This window comes from Heteronotia binoei, chromosome 7, assembly GCF_032191835.1.
Source record: "Heteronotia binoei isolate CCM8104 ecotype False Entrance Well chromosome 7, APGP_CSIRO_Hbin_v1, whole genome shotgun sequence".
NCBI lineage: Eukaryota > Metazoa > Chordata > Lepidosauria > Squamata > Gekkonidae > Heteronotia > Heteronotia binoei.
Genome location: NC_083229.1, coordinates 74,295,467 through 74,314,836, shown reverse-complemented (window position 1 = coordinate 74,314,836; position 19,370 = coordinate 74,295,467). Strand labels below are relative to the sequence as shown.

Genomic DNA, 19,370 nt, shown 5'->3' with positions numbered 1-19,370 from the left:
AAAGTCCTCAGCACTGCCAAGGAAGGAAGCAGAGCACATTCTGCTTGGTTGCTGGATACAGCTATGCAAGCACTTATTTTCTAAGTCCTATTTATTGCTTGTTCTGTTGTGGCTTGTGAAGCCAGTAAGCAAACACATATCAGTAAATAAACCAACCTCTGCACTCAGGAACATTGTCACTTGAATGCAGGTACATCCAAAGAAGGCTACAGAAAGGCAATGAGAAATTTACTGAGTCTTCCTCCACATTTAAACAGCAAATTCCTAAATTTAGTTACACCCTCTTAAGCCTATTGAAGTCAGGAGGTTTAGAAAGCAGGAACTCTGATTAGGATTGCAGTGATAGCCATCCATAGCCTTGCCTAAAATAATTTTCACAATATGCCTTCATTGGTGCACAATGAGACATCTGTTAGAAAGTCAACTTGTTTGCTGCTTCCTGTCCAACTTGCCAAGAATAACTTTTCTGCTAGTAATATGTTTCTTTGTTTCATTTACTTCAGCTGGATATACATTTCAGAGAATTTTTTAACTTACTATGGAAATAATGCATTTAATTGTTCTACAGGGATGGTTTGGACCTTTTATAAGAAACATTTGCCTTGAAAATCCACTCTGATTCAGTATCCACTGTGAGTGAACTATGATACTTCACAGCCAGGAGAGTTCCATTCAGTTCAGTAGAGCGCTAAATTCATGCATTCACTGAGATGTGTTTAGTAGCTTCTCGGCTGCTAAAATTAATGGGCAATTGGTATGCCTGGCAGGTGTGAGTTTGTATTAGAAAGCACAATGGAGGGGGGTAGTTTCTTCAGTACTTGTCTCTACACAGAGTTGGTATTTTATGTTCTTCTTAAAACAGGAAATTAAGAGAAGACTGACAATTCTATTTAGAATCATGATATCAAATTACAATGTTAAGTTTTTGCATGATGTATAATTCGGATTTCATTTGGAAGTTTCCCAGTAAATTCTCTCCCTAACTTGTTCTCTTTGGTGCCCGACAAAGTGTTTCATTGCAATAACTATCAAGGTGTGTCTGAAGCTTTTCCCTTGGAGCAATAATGATGTTGTCAAGTTTTTCAAGTGAGACCAGCCCAGAAGTTTGGGTGTGGAAGAACACTCTGTTATACAGCATCTTCTGTGCTCCCTACTGAGGAAGTCAGAGGTACTATCTAAAGCTTGAGTTAAAGAACATCTACGGAGTGTCTTTTGACAGGCACTGCCTGTAAGGGGCGAAGGGTACCACTGGAGTGTTATAGCCCCTGCCTTGGACTTAACAAATCTCAGATGCAATGGATTGGTTTACTTGTAGGACTGGTGCTGTGCTGTTCATTTTAATGGTAAGAATGATCTTAAAATAATGCTTTCAAACCCTGTGATTCCTTTTGAGTTGAGGCTGTGGCAGCCCCATTTGATGCTCTTTTTCTGTTTAAGCTGATGCTGGTGACTCAGTCAATTTGTAGCAATTCTTAAAAACTGTACAATGGAAATGAATCTTCTCTTAGGTGAAGATAGGTAGAAGGAAAGGGCACAAAAATGCTACCTAAGTTAAATGTGTTCACACTCATTTCTTGAGATTTTTGTTTGACATGTAGAAATCCCTGTTATATCACAAACTGTTTTACTAATCTACCCTGAAGTGGAAAACCTGACAGATTTTCAGAATCACTGTAGAAGAGCAGGTGCGCTGCGGACAGATTGCATAGTTTGCTATTTATTTTATGTCACCATAATTGGGGCCTGATGCAATTAAGCAAAGAGCAGACAATGGCTGAGATCATCAAATCTTGAAGATGAACTAAGTGGCACTGAGGACTGAGGAGTTTTAGAAGCATGTACACAGAAGAATTAGTGGGGTACCTCTACTGCTTGTAGCTTTAGGTTACAATATTTATCTTATATACGCAGTGAAGCTGCATCCATGCAGTAAGAAATTGCAGTTGTGGAATGTGTATTCAAGATGCTGAGAACAAATGTTGGGAAACTGTAGAGAATTATAGATCTTTGGTTTTGCATCATGGCCCATTTCCACATTTAATTTCATTTTACATTGTTAATGTTGCTTTTTCTAGAATTCAGAATCATTACAATCTCTTGACATAAAATCATTTACCATGGCTTCTTTTATATGACGTCTCTGGACCTCATCTAAATGTGAGCACATTTTGCTTTAACCCTTGGCTAGTAGCAGTATCTCAAAACGTTCTGAGATGATGCCTCAGAATGAAACCCCACAACTCATTGCTTAAAGAAATCAGCAAAGCAAGCTAAACTATTCCACATTCAATAAAGTAGAACTAATATATAAAAGCAGCTGCTATGTGAATAATTAAACTCTTGGCAAACAAAAAGCCATGAATTGGCTGAGCACCAATATGTTTGGTATGACATTTAGGTTTCTTCAAATCTGGAATGTTGCTTGCTATTAAAAATAACATCAGGCCATTTATACAACTCTCATAAGCCCTATTTACAAGACATACTTTCATGAAGTAAACACATGGAAAAAGGGATCCAAGCGGACAGCCGTGTTGATCTGAAGCAATTGAACAAAGCAGAAGTCAAGTTGCACATTTAAGACCAACCAATTTTTATTTAGAACGTAAGCTTTCGTGTGCTCTTAAGCACACTTCATCAGAAGAGGAATCCAGCACAGTGAGCAAAGTCATGGAAAGAGGGATGGGATCACACCTGCTGGCCTTGCCTACAAACCTCAGCTAAAGCTCTCAATGGAGCCTGCATGCACATAGTGTGTACATGTAAGGCCCCTGCCCTTTTCAGGTTTCTGATCATGGAGAGAGAGCTTACATATGTACAGTTTGCATGTATGAAGGCTCTATTCACATTTTTGGCTGAATGCATGTAGGCCCTCCAAGAGCAGAAGACTAGAGGTGCAAAATTCCTAGGCCATGAGTCACACACTGGGAGATAGTAGCAGCCAGCCTGTTCCAACAAAGTAATTTGTGTCTGAACTTCTGAATGTAAAAGAGGGACTCAGAGGGAATCTTAATCTGAGGGCCTGTGGTGGCTCTCAGTAGCCTTAAATGTAAAAAAGTTGGTGGAGGAGACAGAACAGAATTCAAATTGCCTTCACACACTCAAAAACACACACATACATACATCCAATATGTGAATTATATTATCTGTACTATAGAAAACTTCAAAATAGTATATTAACATTGATTTATTTTGGTTAGCCATTTGGTACAAAGTTCTATTGCGCTGTTTGAGGAGATTCTTTTAGCATATGAGCCAGTTCCATTCTTTCTTTTAGCACATGAGCCAGTTCCATTTTTAACAATGTCTTTCATAGGGTTGCCAGCCTCCAGGTGGGGCATGGAGATCTGCTTTTATAACTGATCTCCAGCTGGCAGAAATCAGCTTTCCTGGAGAAAATGGCTGCTTTGAAGGGTGGACACTATGGCATTGTACCATACTGAGGCCTAGGGTTGCCAGGTCCAATTCAAAAATATCTGGGGATTTTGGGGGGAGAGCCAGGAGCAAGGTTGTGACAAGCATAATTGAACTCTGAAGGGAGTTCTGGCCATCACATTTAAAGGGACTGCATTGGAAATAATGAAGGATAGGGGCACCTTCTTTTGGGGCTCATGGAATTGGACTCCCTGGTCCAATATTTTTGAAACTTGGAGAGTGTTTTGAGGAGAGGCACCAAATGCTATGCTGAAAATGTGGTTCCTCTACCTCAAAAAACAGCCCCCATTATACCCTATGGGAATCAAATTCTCTATTATAACCAGGGCTTTTTTTTTTTTAGCAGGAATGCACAGGAACGCAGTTCTGGCTGGCTTGGCACCAAGTGGTGTGGCCTAATATGCAAATGAGCTTCTGCTGGGCTTTTTCTACAAAAAAGCCCTATGCTAAACAATGGTGATGTCGGGAAGTGTGGCCTAATATGAAAATGAGTTCCTGCTGGGCTTTTTCTACAAAAAAGGCCCTGATTATACCTTTTGAGAATAATAGCATGCCCAGCAGACATTTCCCACCCAACCCCACTTTCTGATGATCCTAAAGTGGGGGAAGGGCCTCCAAACCGGGGGATCCCCTGTCCCCGACTGGGAATTGGCAACCCTACAGAGGCCCCTCTTCTCCCACACTCTCCTGGCTCCACCTCTAAAGTCTCCAGGTACTTTCCAACGCAGACCTAGCAATCCTAGTCTTAAGGAAGCAGTGTGTCAAATATACAGGTCTAGATCAAAAGAACCATGCTACATGTTCCATTGGCTAAGAGAAGTTAGGACTTCTGTCTTCTAAACACAGTCCTCTTCCAAAGATATGTCTAATGGATGGGAAGAGGAATTATGTCCAAAGGGGAAAAATCAGTAATCCACTGGATGGATTACTTGAATATAATCCTTGGATGGATCTAAAACAGCTGCTTAGATTCTAGGCACAGAAGTAAAAAGCTACATGATGTAATGGTTAGAGTGTTGGACTAGGATCTGGGACAATTCGATTGAATCCCTGCTATTCCATGGTAGTTTACCAGGTGATCTTGGGCCCATCACAATTTCTCTGCCTAAACTACCTCACAAGGTGGTTGTTGTGAGGATAGGAGGGGAGAACGACACCATAATTCTCCACAAGGGAGGAAAACGGGATATAAATAAATTAAAAAGAAGAATCACACATGGTTATCAACCACAAAATCTGTCAGAACTAAGGAACTGTCAGAGGGTTGGTTTAAGGGTTAGGCAGATGGCTTATCAAACACCTTCCAAATCTAGGACTATGTTCACAAGCAGAAATAATAATAATAACAACATTTTATTTATATCTCGCCCTCCCCGCCGAAGCAGGCTCAGGGCGGCTAACAACATATCAATCCATATAATAGGTTATACATAAATTAAAATCAACAAACAACTTAAAACATTCCAATTTAAAATTAACATTTCTGATGCTATTCTGTTAGATGTAAGTATGATGGCGGAAATCACTTAAGGCGAATCCATCAGTATTCAATCAAATTCAATGAAACACACATCTTGTTAATGTTATGAAATATTCTGATACAAACAAAAACATGCAAGAATGTGGGGGGTTGGGTTTTTTAAAATATAATAATCATTATTTAAACGATTGGTCAACATATCATGGTTGATATTTGAAATGAATGGTGAACATATGACAGCTAGGCAATTTAATTTAAAAAAAAAAACTCCATGGGAGTTTATTCAGAGCGAGCAGCTTTATTTTAGGTGAACGATACTCCCTGTTTGTGAGGAAGGCAGTCCACCTGGCTTTATTGCTTAACACCTGCCTAATCCAAAAATACTCATTGCAAGAAATTGAATTACATGTTTGGGCTGTGCTTGTGATACATGTACTGGCTTGCTTTACCAAAGCTATTTGTTTTATCCAGCAGAACTTTCTTGTACCACCTGCCTTATTACAACCCCAACTTTGCTGTAACATGTTTGTAGATTCAATGCAGTGCGGTCCTATGGAGAGTTACACAAGCCTAAGCAAATTGACTTCAGTAGGTCTGAACTGGAATAACTGCATAAGAGTGGGGAAGGGGACAACCCCATCATCTTTCATCACTTTTTCTTCTGTTTGTTCCAAATGTTTCAAAGTCAGGATATAAATCTTTAAAATAAAACAAAAAAACACAATCTTTTCCAGGATGCTGCATATCACAAAATATTGTTATCAGAGGAAGACCTTTGACATCCAAATGGATGCTTTTCCCATCTCGATTGCAACATATATCTAGTGACTGGGTCAGTTAAAAAGGCTGTTCACAATTGCAAGGCACAAAATGCCTCATTGCTGCAAACCTTTCCAAATTACAATCTGGGTTCATGAGCAGTCAGCCAACTTGCTACATGTATAAGTTATCAGGTAAAATGACTGCAGAAAACTTAAGGGCATTTCAGTTCACTGCAACCCAAGAAAATGACAACATATATCTGACTTTGAACATATACAAGGCACACATTGATCTTGCGTAAGAATATTCTTAAATTAGCCCAAAGGGAAGCAGCAAGTTTTCAAAGTCATTAGAAACCAGTCTCCCCACCCCCTTTTAAAACCCAGCTCTGATTGAGTAGTTTGAAATAACAAAAAACTATTAACTCTGAAAAAACTGTTGCTGAACTTATTTTCCAGAATGCACGATTTGGCTTGTAAAGCACTATACATTGACAATGGATGAACAGAAACAAATTTCCTCATGAGAACCAATAGTCCCATGTATAATATAAAGGTCCCAATGTAGTTCTGCTTATGTGTCATCTAGATGTGCACAGGTGATAATTGTGGAGGAAGATAAACATCCCCAATCACATCAAAAGATGCATCTAGCTTGTTAGGTGGGATTACAATGAACACCATGGTTCAAAAGGAAGATGTATATCTGGATAGTCTTTGACATATCCAAATATATCCAGATATTCTGTCACGTATATGTGCAGAAGCCTGTTTCCACATGTGCACCACCAATACCAGAGTGAGACTATGTAATCATTTATTTATTTATTTGATTTATATCCCGCCCTCCTCGCTGAAGCAGGCTCAGGGTGGCTCATCAAACTCAAGCATTACAAAAAACAAAAATTTAAATGAATTTTGAGTAACTGTGGAACAACGCTTTTGTTTAAATGATGTTCTTTAAAAAAAGAGGGAGAATAAAATAGTTCTTACCTAAAATTGCTTGAGTTTAGGTATCTAGATAGTAAGGCCCTAATCATAAACTCATTGAGATACAAAAGCGTTTCATTGAGTTGTGGTTAATTTCATTGGGAATCCTAGCCATATAATAGTGTAGAGGCTTGGAGACGCCATTGAGCAGGATTTTGACGACAGAGTTGCAGAACTCTAGAAGTAAATTTAATAAAAAGGAAGATCTAATCTTGCTCAGTGGGAGTTTTGGCTCAGGGATGAAATGCACAGCCCAAAGTGCTGACACAACTGCATGCTAAAATGGCACATGGATGACTAATAATGTAATATGCTTGAATACTCAGCCCTGTTCACAGCAGTACTAGGGCTTTACTTCAAAGGGAGCAGGCTCAACTCCTAAAATGAACAGCTGTGGGAAAGAGAATAAATCAGGAATTAAGGGCATGTTCTGTCATATGGATGCAAGTAGGTGGAGCAGGGAGTTTTCCGTAATAGCACATAATGTCTGGCACTTTGATAATTGTTAATTAATTCATGTTTGTAAAATAACTTTGAAGTTGAAATTGCAGAGCAGTGATGTTAGAGCAAAGAAACTAAGGCTATTCTCAGCTGCAGCTAAGCAAATGTAGAATAACTGTTCAGAATGTGGGGATCTGGGTTCAAACATGCCTAATATTCACTCCTCAAACATGAATAATATTCACTGTACACCAGGGGAATAAAAAATGTGGCCCATGGGCCAGATCAGATCCCTGGAGGGCTCCTATCAGGCCTGCGAGCAAATCTGCTTCCTTCTCCGTCTATCTTGCTTCTTTCTGTGTCACAGCTTGCTTTGCCAGGATTTCTCAATTGCACAGAAGCTACAGAGCAAATCCTCTATTTCCCCCATTGCCTGAGGCGCCTCTCTTGGGGAGGAAATGAGGGGGGAGAGAGAGAGCTTGTTTTGATACTGACCACAATATTGCAAGAGTGCTAATGCTTTAAGCATGTTTTATTTTAGTTTTTTTTTTAAAAAAATCTTCAATTGTGTTTGTTTGTGTTCTTTATAAAGTTTACATCTTCACTACCTGGCATTGCATTTTATGACACACATGGCTTGCGCTGACAAGGTCTCATTTATGTCAGATCCGGACCTCATAACAAATGAGTTCGACACCCCTGCTCTACGCTAGCCTATAATTATTTAAATAAATATAGTTAGATAGTTTGCCCATTGGTCTCATTCTGTCAATTTTTATGGTTTCCCATTAATTCATTGTAACTCAGAATTAACTTGACAGCACATAATGCACCCATGAGCTTCCTTCCTTTGAGCTCCACACTAGCACCCCAGCCCTAAGTTCTATATACACTTTAATGTGCTCATGGAAATCCTGTATGTACAATACACCTGGTCAGTTTAATAATGGGTGGTCAGCAGCATAAAGAAAATGCTTATGCTGCTGGACTTTCATTCCTTCACTGAAAGGTATCAGAATCTTTACAGGCAGCAAAATAATGTGCATACTAAAGTGCTAGAGCACATTAATGATCACTACTTTGTGGTGCATCTCTACCTTCCTTGCTAAACATCCCCCAAAATTCCCCATCCCCTTATATACTTACTGCAATTCTTATTGACAGTGGCATGGCAATTCTATTAAAATGATGTGTCAAAATTAATGCAACAAAACTTAGTGCACAGGTTATTCAAATAATATATTCTCAAATTAAGACTCAAAGGTACATCTCATTTCTGCTCTGCATAGCCTGTTTTGTTCCTCTCATTCACATGAAAGGAAAGATGTAACATGTATGGAAATTCTAAAGCCTGGGGGGGCGGATCAGTTTTTGCTTTTGCTTTTTTTCAGAAAAAAAAGGGAAATTTGGGAAGAAATTTAAATATATGCAATACTTGCTTTCCTATTTATTATAAGATTTTGTTGATTGAACAACATAAAGTATGTCATGTATAGGTTAATTAGCAAGAAAATTAGCCATATTTATGGAATTTGAAAATATAAATATCTTCATTTTCTATAACAAAAATTGCATATATACTTGGTAATTGAAAAAATAGCTGCAAACTCCTGTACACTATGCTACCATAAAACATTATCTTTAAATTTTGCCACCCAAGAAGTAGGTGAAAATAAAATTGAGGTAGAAAATTGAGGTAGAATTTTGTAAACTGGATTTGGGTGGAAACTCTCTCATAGAGTCATAGTAGGTAGGCTTGCCATCATGTTTGAATATTAAGTTAAACTTTACAACATTGAAAACCCTAATCTCTTTAATAATATATTATCGTTGAATGCATTATAGCATATTAATTGTCACCGAAATTATTTATAGTTAAACCCAATTTACTCTTGGGAAATGATGATGTATGCGTCTAAAAGACTTTTTTTTTCAGTGCTCACCAAAATTTCAGTTTTTCCATTGGAACAGAGAAACTCCTCAGACTTTTTCATGCTGCACATTTGGAATGAGGATGTGGAATGGTGTAGTATAGCCTGACCTCATCAGATCTCAGAAGCTAAGCTGGATCCATACTTGGATCGAAGATCACCAAGGAAGATTTTGCAGAGGAAGGTGATGCCAAACCACCTCTGCCTAATCACTTGCCTTGAAAGCCCTATGGAGCCACCATTCACTTTACACAAACGCACGGGGCTCTTAGTACAAGGCCTATAAGGCCAGGAGGATTGGCTACATCAGGGGTGTGTGGCCTAATATGCAAAGGAGTTCCTGCTACAAAAAACCCCCTGCAAACAAACATTTGGAATGTAAGACAAGGGTTTTGTCACTTAAAACCCAACTATATATCACAGGAGCCCCCCCCCCCCAGTATTTCTCAAAATTTCTATTGCAAAAATTGATAAAGTTCTCATACTTTTTCATAAAATTCATTTTCAGTCACCTTAAAAAGCATTTTACTCATTGTAAATGAGAATGGTGTTTGGTTATTTGGTTAGATAAATTGGGGTGGGGAATCTCCTAAGAAAACCCTTTTGTCTGAATTTTTTCCAGTTCTCCTCCCCCCCCCCCCACAGGTCTCCACTTCTCTTTAGGGAAGTAGGGGTGGCAGAAATTTGTGGCCATCTAATAGCAGCCACTAGATTAGAAGAAATAGATTTTGTTAGGACAACAAGGAAAATGATTGCTTAAAAGCCTGCTGTCTTTTTTACATCAACTTTCTGTAGTGATCTTCCATCCACTGGCTGTAGTGGAGAAGGCACCTGGCTTTTAAAATGTAATTGCACTAACAAAATCCATTAATGAATACTATTTAATCAGTCTGAGACTGCACATTGGTATGACATTTGTATGTCACATGGACAGCAGCTTCCCCATTTCACATCCACTTCCACTGCCTGTCCATGTGACTCCCCTCAGTGGCGGCAGGAGAGACTTCTACTTAGATGTTCCCACTACCACACCCTGATTTCAGCCTGATTATCTTTTGGCTCATCACTGCAAGCAGTCTTTGAAGACTGGGTGCAGTATTAATGTATCAGAACATTTAGTAGAGCTGATGAGAAAATCAGCAAGCTTTGACATTATTCTTGTTTAAAGAGACAATTAGAGTAGTTTAGTGAGACAGTTAAATTTGTTTCTTGAAAAATTAGGTTCAAGCCCTATTGCTGCAAATTAACTTCATCCCCCTATTTAAAATGAAACAGTGAGCTGTATCACAACATTGTTTTGAAAGCAAAACCAGAAGTGATGCATCTTCCAAACAGAAAGAGCTGAATAAATTAAAATCATCCACTAAGCTTGAGTCAAAATAAGAAAGAATTGAAGATACACCTTAGGACTTTCTCACGGGATGACAAGACAAAGCCCAACACTGACTTTAAATAGGCCCATGCTTGCTGACTGTATTCCACACCCATCCTTATAGACAAAGTAGCTCTTCCTTTGTTATTTTGTTTCTAATAAAATACGCCTGCTTGAATAGATTTCCTCGTTGGCAATGGATGTTTAAACTGCCATTTACACAATTTTAATGTAAGGCTTTTGCAGACTGATGACTATCATAAATTCCTAGCTCTAATATTTCTGATTGTGTTGGCCTGTTTTCACACATTCTTATGTCCTTCCTTGACCCACAACTCAGTGCTTGGATATAGTTTTCCCTGTGGTTTTTAATGACCCCAGCTTTACAATCCACAAAAATTAAAGTTGCTAGGGGCCATTAATTTCAGTAGGGTTTAAAGTAGTTTGTGGATCAATTTGCTTGTATAATGTGTCATCCAGTATCTCAGTTTATACTTGGCCATGGATAGAGCTATTCAAATTTTTTTTTAGATTATGAGGGATTACTATATTTTTATTCAACCAATCATCCCCCCATACGCCACAAACCCTGGCTCTTTTGCTCAATGATAAGCATCATAAAATCACAACTGCAAAATTTATCCCAGTCCTTTTAGCCCTTGCATTAAAAAAGTGTCTTCTGCTGCTCAAGATTAATGAATCAATGAGCTTCTAAGGGTACAAAAGGAAAGGAAAGGGTAGAACTATTTTCTTGTTTCAGTCAGTGAAAATACGAGTAAATGTTGTGGCATCAATACTGTTATCAAGTGTTTGTGCAGATGTTCAGAAAAAACAGTGCCTCCAACTTCAAGATTGTTGTTTTAATGATTTGGAGGGGGGATAATTTATTATTTTAATTATAAACTACATTGAACAGGATTCTGGAGAGCCAGCATAAAGATCTCTTAAATAAATAAATGAGGTTGTGATATTGATGTTGTATTAGGTCTTACATTCCTCCTACCAACTGCTTCAAACTGTCAGTGTGGGGGCATCCCCACTTTGCACCTTTTGAAAAATGCTGAACCCAGAAAACTGGGACTTCAAACAGAAGAGTTCTGCACACTTCTGTAATGCTTTTTGAGCATTTCAAAAAGCTTCAATGCTAGGCCCACTTTATTCAGAAATTTGATTTAACACAGGCTTCCTTTGATTTCTTGAATAGAAAATACCAGTTCCAATCTGGTGGTCGTAAGGTGAACAAATGTTGGCTTGGATCCACCAGAAGCTCTCTGCAGACAGATGGGATTCATCCTACTGCAGGAGAAATCTCCCCTTCCACTCTAGTCTAAAATGCCCCCTCAAAATGCATTAGAGAGGAGTCAGCATGAGAAGGAGTCAGCCATAGAAGAGGGGATTATAGGGTTGCCAGGTCTGACTCAAGAAATATCTGGGGACTTTGGAGGTGGAGCCAGGAGAATTTGGAGTGGAGCCAGGAGCAGCCTCATAGCTAGGGGTTGTGGGGGAGGGGACCACCCCACCCCATCCCTCCTCTGGCATGATTTAAAGGGCCCATTGATCAGCTGATTGGTGGGCCCTTTAAATAGGGTTGCCAAGTCCAATTCAAGAAATATCTGGGGACTTTGGGGTGGAGCCAGGAGCAAGGGTGTTACAAGCATAATTGAACTCCAAGGGAGTTCTGGCCATCACATTTAAAGGGACAGCACACCTTTTTAAATGTCTTCCTTCCATAGGAAATAATGAAGGATAGAGGCACCTCCTTTTGGGGCTCATAGAATTGAACCCCCTGGTCCAATCGTTTTGAAACTTTGGGGAGAGGCACTAGATGCTATACTGAATATTTGGTGCCTCTACCTCCAAAAACAGCCCCCCAGAGCCTCCAATACCTGTGGATCAATTCCCCATTATTCCCTATGGGAATCGTTCTCCATAGGAAATAATAGAGTACCCAGTAGACATTTCCCTTCCCCCCCCCACCCGCTTTCTGATGATCCTAAAGCGGGGGGAGGGCCTCCAAACCTGGGGATTGGCAGTTCTCTCTTTCACACACACACACACACACTTACTGAGTCTGGTTCCTCAACAACAACATCTGAAAAGAACAGGGGCTACACTGCTCTCTCTCACTCTCTCTCACACACACACACGCTCTGAAATGAAAGCAAAACAAACGGAGGGACTGTGCTGCTGATCCTTCCCCATGAAGTACTTCCTGCTTCCTGCTCAACTTTAAAGGCACAGACACACACACATTTTGAAACAGACCTGTTTGCAGGTTTCTAAACCTGCCAGAGCTCTAGAGGTACATGGTGGCTGTGGGGGTAGGCGTCCCCCACCAGCCAGCTGGCTGGGTGCGGGGGAAGCCTGTAAAACCAGGACCTGGGGATTGGGAAGCCTACCTTTAAATCATGTCAGTGGCTGGTGGCTGCTACTGCCACCCCTCCCATGAGATTTAGAGCCTGCTGATAAGCTGATTGGTGGGCCCTTTAAATGGTATAGGATGGGCAGTGGCTGCTCCTGGGTACTTCTCCCACACAATTTAAATTGTGCAGGAGTGAGAGAGGTGGCCCTGGGATGGGGGGGTGTGTGAGGGCTCCCCCAAATCTGTCAGGGCGCCAGACCTCATGAGCCCCAGTTAGCTACGAGCCTGGCAAGGAGCAAGGTTGTGACAAACACGATTGAACTCCAAAGGGAGTTCTGGCAGTCATATTTAAAGAGACTGCATGCCTTTTAAATGCCTTTCTTCCATTTGGAAATAATGGAGGATAGGAGCACATTATTTTGGGGCTCATAGAATTGGAACGCCTGGTCTAATCTTTTTGAAGCTTGGAAGGTTTTTTGAGGAGAGGTACCAGATGCTATGCTGAAAATTTGGTGCCTCTTCCTCAAAAAACAGCTCCCCCAGAGCCCAAGATACCCACGGATTGATTCTTCATTATATGCTATGGGAACTGGTTTCCATAGGGTATAATGAAGTTCCTAGCAGACATTTCCCTCCTCTCCCATTTTCTGATAACCCTGAAGCAGGGAGAGAGGGCCTTCAAACCAGGGGATCCTCTGCCCCCAACTGAGGATTGGCAGCCCCAGAGGATTAGCAGAAATTGTTCCCCTTTTGCACACAGAAATTTTCCAGCAGATCCATAAGTAGGGTTGCCAATCTTTTGGTGAGGTCTGGAGATCTTCCAGAACTACAGCTGACCCCTAGATTGCAGAGATTGGCTCCCCTGGAGAAAATACCTTGTTTGGAGGGTGATCTCTATGGCATTATACCTCACTGTGACCCCTCCCATCTTCAAATGCTACCTTCCCCAAATGCTACCTTCAAATGCTCTCCTTCCCCAGGATTCACCCTCAGATCTTCAAGAATTTTCCAGCCTGGAATTGACTATCCCTAATCTATATATTGAAATGAGCTATCCATATCAGATTTCTGCAGGCAATTGACTGCTAACGCAATGGATTTAAACCTGGAAAAGTCACTTAGCTAACAAAACTCCTATATAATTTTTCATGTTTTTCATGTGTTTTTGTATTGGTTTTGGGTTACATCTATAATTTAGTGATGTTGTTTGACAATTTAAAATCACTGGTTGATTATATTATATTATATTATATTATATTATATTATATTATATTATATTATATTATATTATATTATATTATATTATATTATATTATATTATATTATATTTGTTGTAAATCACTTCAAGAAGTGTTCTGGAGAGGCAGCCAAGAGATAACCAAAATAAATAATAGATGAATGTATAAATAACTTCAAATATCTGTCTTACGAAATCAATCAATAATGTCCTCCCAACTGTACTCTCTGTTGCACGACCAACAACATGTGATTTGGACCCTTGCCCCTCTTGGCTGATTAAATCTTGCCAGAGGGAGCTTAGATGTCCTTTACGGGACATAATAAATAGTTCCCTCTCAGAGGGGCGTTTTCCATCACCTCTGAAAGAGGCTTTGGTCCGCCCCCTCTTGAAAAAATGTACAGCAGACCCGGCCGAATTGGCAAAATACCGGCCGGTCTCCAATTTACCGTTTTTAGGTAAAATTATTGAGAGGGCAGTGGCATTGCAACTGCAGAGGTTTCTGGATGACGCTTCTGTCCTAGACCCTTGCCAGTCCGGCTTTCGCCCGGGCCATGGGACGGAGACAGTGCTGGTCGCCTTAGCAGATGACCTCCAACGGCAACTGGATCGAGGCAGCGTGGCGGTGCTGATGTTGCTAGACCTGTCGGCTGCATTTGACACAGTCGACCATCGGCTACTGACCCGCCGACTCGCCGACATAGGGGTTAGGGGGTTGGCCTTACAATGGCTCTCCTCCTTCCTCAAAGGATGGGGACAAAGGGTGGCAATTGGGGGCGAGCTCTCCCGGAGGCGCACACTGGATTGTGGGGTGCCCCAGGGAGCGGTTCTCTCCCCGATGCTATTTAACGTCTATATGCGCCCCCTTGCCCAGATTGTCTTGAGGTTTGGGCTGGGTTGTCATCAGTATGCAGATGACACCCAGCTCTATCTGCTGATGGATGGCCGACCTGACTGCGTCCCAGGGAACTTGGACCGGGCATTGCAGGCTGTGGCAACTTGGCTTAGGCAGAGTGGGCTGAAGCTGAATCCGACGAAGACAGAGGTCCTTTGCGTGGGTCGTGGTGCTCTGGGAGGGGAAATACCACTCCCGGTTTTTAATGGCGCGCTGTTGAAAGCGGCGCGCCAGGTCAAGAGCCTGGGAGTTTTACTGGAGCCTTCATTATCGATGGAGGCCCAGGTAGCTGCCACTGCCAAGTCAGCATTTTTTCATCTGAAGCGGGCAAGGCAGTTGGCTCCTTTCCTAGAGCGCCGGGACCTAGCAACAGTGATCCATGCGACGGTCACCTCAAGATTGGACTACTGTAATGCCCTCTACATGGGGCTGCCTTTGTATCGAACCCGGAAGCTGCAGCTAGTGCAGAACGCAGCGGCCAGGCTGCTATTAGGACTCCCGAAATGGGAGCATATACAGCCGGGGCTGCGTCAACTGCACTGGCTGCCAGTTGCATACCGGGTTCGCTACAAAGTGCTGGTCATTACCTTTAAAGCCCTATATGGTCGAGGACCTGCCTACCTGAAGGACCGTCTCTCCCCATACGAGCCCCAAAGAGCACTGAGGTCAGCAGGGAAGAGCAAGCTGACTGTCCCTGGGCCAAGGGAGGCAAAATTACAGACCACACGGGCACGGGCTTTCTCCGTGGCAGCCCCCAGCCTGTGGAATCAACTCCCGGAGGAGGTGCGGGCCCTGCGGAGTTTAGACCAGTTCCGCAGGGCCTGCAAGACCATCCTCTTCAGGCAGGCTTTTTTAGAATGCTGATAGAGGATGACTGAACGGAGGATCCAATAAAGTGATTCTTCAATTACTCTTGCCACTATTTAAATATGTAACAGCGCCCGGAACACCTCTGCTGCTGTTATACTATAGAATAGATATATTATAGATTATAGATGCTGGATTAGTGTTGTTTTAAAAATTTTATGCTGTTTTATAATTTTAATGTGTCTATATGTTTAATGCACTTAATGTTTTTTAATTACTGTATTTATAACATGTTTTATTGAATGTTTGTTAGCCGCCCTGAGCCTGCCTAGGCGGGGAGGGCGGGATATAAATAAAATTAATAATAATAATAATAATAATAATACTGGCATCCCATAGATCCATTTATTCACCCATTTGTATCTCTCTTTCCTTCAAAGAGTTCAAAACCATATGCAGGGAGCCTCCATTATTTTGGAGAGGTCATGAGTTAAATTCAGCTAAATTATATTTGCAATTAAATAATGAAGGAAAGAACTTTCAGCATGACCTATAACATAGGAGAAAAAGTTGCTTCTGAAAGTTCTCTATCCCAAGTGAAAACTGAGCATGTTTTGGTTTGGGGATGAGGCTGCAGAGTGCAACTTTCTGACATATATACAAATGGTAAAATAGATTGTTATATACAATCTACAAAAAAGCCCAGCAGGAACTCATTATAAGCAAGCACATTAGCAAGTGCCATCACCAATTTATATAAAGACATATATAAAGACATTCAGACCATTAATGATGTAAATATGGTTGCCAGACCACAGCTGGCATCTAGACCCCTGGGATTTATCAAGGATAGTGACTGTCACAGCATGTTGACATCACTTTGGGTAAAAGCTGGAACTGATGTCATGGGCCAATTTAGAATTCACAGAAACTCTATGGCAAAACCACAGAGTTTTTGTAAATCTTAGAATATCCATGACATCTTTTCTGTTTTTATTAGATAGTATGGCAGTGCACCCAATCTCCTTCCCCCATTTCCTTCTGCCAGCACCTGAAAAATAGAAGGTTGCTAGTAGATCTCCTGTTGTAGTGGAAGACCTGGCAACCCTCAAATGGAGTTTATTTCTATAGTGCCTATAAGGTGGAGGTTTGGAGGAGCGTTGTTTTGTCTTGCACATTATGTACCTTATCACTGGAAATCTACCCAAAAGTGCATTCTACTTATGCTGTTGTTCTTGTTCCATTCATAGGTGCTCCTGGAGTTCAGCGCTGGTTTTCATGTTGAGGTAATTTAACTGCTGGAATGTAATTAATACTGCTATTTGTTAGTGTATCCTACAAACCTTTCATGTTATAAATGAACTGAAAACATGCAGACATGGGCTGTTTAGTTTGAAAAATGTGTGGAATTCTGTTTTCTTCAACACTGTATTCTTTATTTACAGTTCATGGCCTTTCCTGCATGTGGGCCCAGTCTAGGGTTGCCAATCCCCAGGTGGGGGCAGGGGATCCCCCGGTTTGGAGGCCCTCCCCTTCAGGGACGTCAGAAAGCAGGGGGAGGGGAGAGAAATGTCTGCTGGGAGATTTATTCCCATAGAAAATAATGGAGAATTGATCCACGGGTATCTTGGGCTCTGGGGAGGCTGTTTTGGGGGGTAGAGGCACCAAATTTTCAGTACAGCATCTAGTGCCTCTCCCCAAAGTATCCCCCAAGTTTCAAAACGATTGGACCAGGGGATCCAATTCTATGAGCCCCAAAAGAAGGTGACCCTATCCTTCATTATTTCCTACGGAAGGAAGGCATTGAAAAGGTGTGCCGCCCCTTTAAATGTGATGGCCAGAACTCCCTTTGGAGTTCAATGATGCTTGTCACAGCCTTAATCTTGGCTCCACCCCTAATGTCTCCTGGCTCCACTCCCAAAGTCTCCCGGCTCCACCCCCAAAGTCCCCAGATATTTCTTAAATTGGACTTGGCAACCCTAGCCCAGTCTGAGGTTTTCCCCTACAGCCCATCTGTCTCCTTCAAATCACTGTCCTTCCCAGTGGTGTTGTACTGCCTTCCTACCTTTAAAGTATATGAAGTTCCTCCCTCTATCTATGCCTGCTTGGCTCCATAGCCTTCCATTTCCTTCATACAATCCAAATTCCTGTTCTACAGTCTTGCTGCAGTATACTATCTCAGTATCTCTTACCTTTGACCCTTTCTGCTTTTGTGTTTACTACGGCTCTCACCTCCCACCTCCAGCTCTCACCTCCCATCTCCGTCACTTTAAAAACCTGCTTCCATATTCACTTGTGCACTCCCCTCACTCTTCCATCAGATTTTTTAATTCCTTCCACATCCTTTCCCCAGCATTCTGCTGTCACTCCACTGTATCTCCATAGTTTCCAAGAGCAATTTTTCAGAGGAGTATTTCCTCCTCCTCTTCTTAATTCACTTCCAAGCCTTCAAAAGAAGAAACATTTCCTCGAACTTTCCCCTTCCCCTCCCCTGGCAGTATAATTGGTGTGTTCTTATTGATCAGTTTCACACTATGCATGTCTTTTGAAATAGGAGATTAGAGAAATAATTGCCTTTGTCTGACACATTTGCAGGAACATCAAGTTAGCTTGCTTGGTTAAGATTTTGGCTATTTTGTATTTGGGGAAAAAGTTTTCCTTTTAAATTGACTCTGACCACAAACATTTCAAATATGAGAATAATGCTGTGGAACCTACTTTGCGGTAGCAGTACCCTTTTTAAAAAGTCTGGTCCATCTCAACATCTCCTTTTGTCATCTCATTTCTAAATAACAATGGGGAGAACTAACGTCTCTGCCTCCTCTCTAGCCAAATGGTCGGCATTGACTCTCACTAAATTTTTAAAGCAGTGCCTGGCAATGTTTTTTTTTTCCCCTTCAGCAAACTCCTTGACTACTGATTAAAGGGGAGGGGGCACTAATAGCAACCTCACAGTAAATTCAGCTGGAAAAGGCTGCTATTTCAAAGGATATGCCCAGTGTGAAACTAACCAATCAAGACAAACCAACCCCAGAACACTACCTGGCTTTTCTCATAGGTATGTAGAATATATACACCACAATTCTCAATAGAAACTGGAGAGAAAGAGAAAGATGCAGAATGCAGACACAGCAATCGAAGTTAACCCCAACCAACTCGACTTCAGTGAAAATCAGAAGTAAGCTGTGTATGCAGAATGGACCTTTAACACAGCCAAACTAACCCGCCATTTCTCTGGCAATACCAACCATACTTCACAGCATTCCATGACTGCATTTTCCTTCACAGAAATTAAATTATTTGTGAACATGATATAGTAGGAATTCAAGCAATTACATGGACAGAGGTTTTACTTTTTGTCAGGATTCAGAACAGTTAGAGTAATTTTGGCATGTTTTTGGATTCAGGTGAAAGAATGGGATGAAAATGGTGTGGAAAGGTGGAAAACATTTCGAAGACAAAAACGAGAATGGATTAAGTTTGCTGCTGCCGTTAGGGAAGGTGAAGATAATTCAAAAAGAAATCCAATCGCCAGGGTAAGTTCCAAGCAAATTGAAACAATATTGCTCAGCCATTAGAAATGACTAAACTAATCCTTCAGAACCATAAGGGCTAGCATTTTGTTTTATTTAATATTCTATTACACACACATTAAGATT

At 41.2% G+C, this 19,370-nt stretch overlaps 1 protein-coding gene across 1 annotated transcript in view; it reads left to right on the top strand.

Moving 5' to 3' along the window:
• Positions 1 to 1,101: 1,101 nt before the first annotated feature.
• The window catches only part of LOC132575252 (desmoglein-1-like), a 64,538-nt gene continuing 46,269 nt past the window's right edge, over positions 1,102 to 19,370 (top strand). The window contains exons 1-3 of the mRNA XM_060243859.1: positions 1,102 to 1,343; positions 16,962 to 16,997; positions 19,119 to 19,247. Coding sequence (XP_060099842.1) covers positions 1,296 to 1,343; positions 16,962 to 16,997; positions 19,119 to 19,247 — 213 coding nt within the window. The 5' untranslated portion in view covers positions 1,102 to 1,295. The remainder of the gene's footprint in view (positions 1,344 to 16,961; positions 16,998 to 19,118; positions 19,248 to 19,370) is intronic.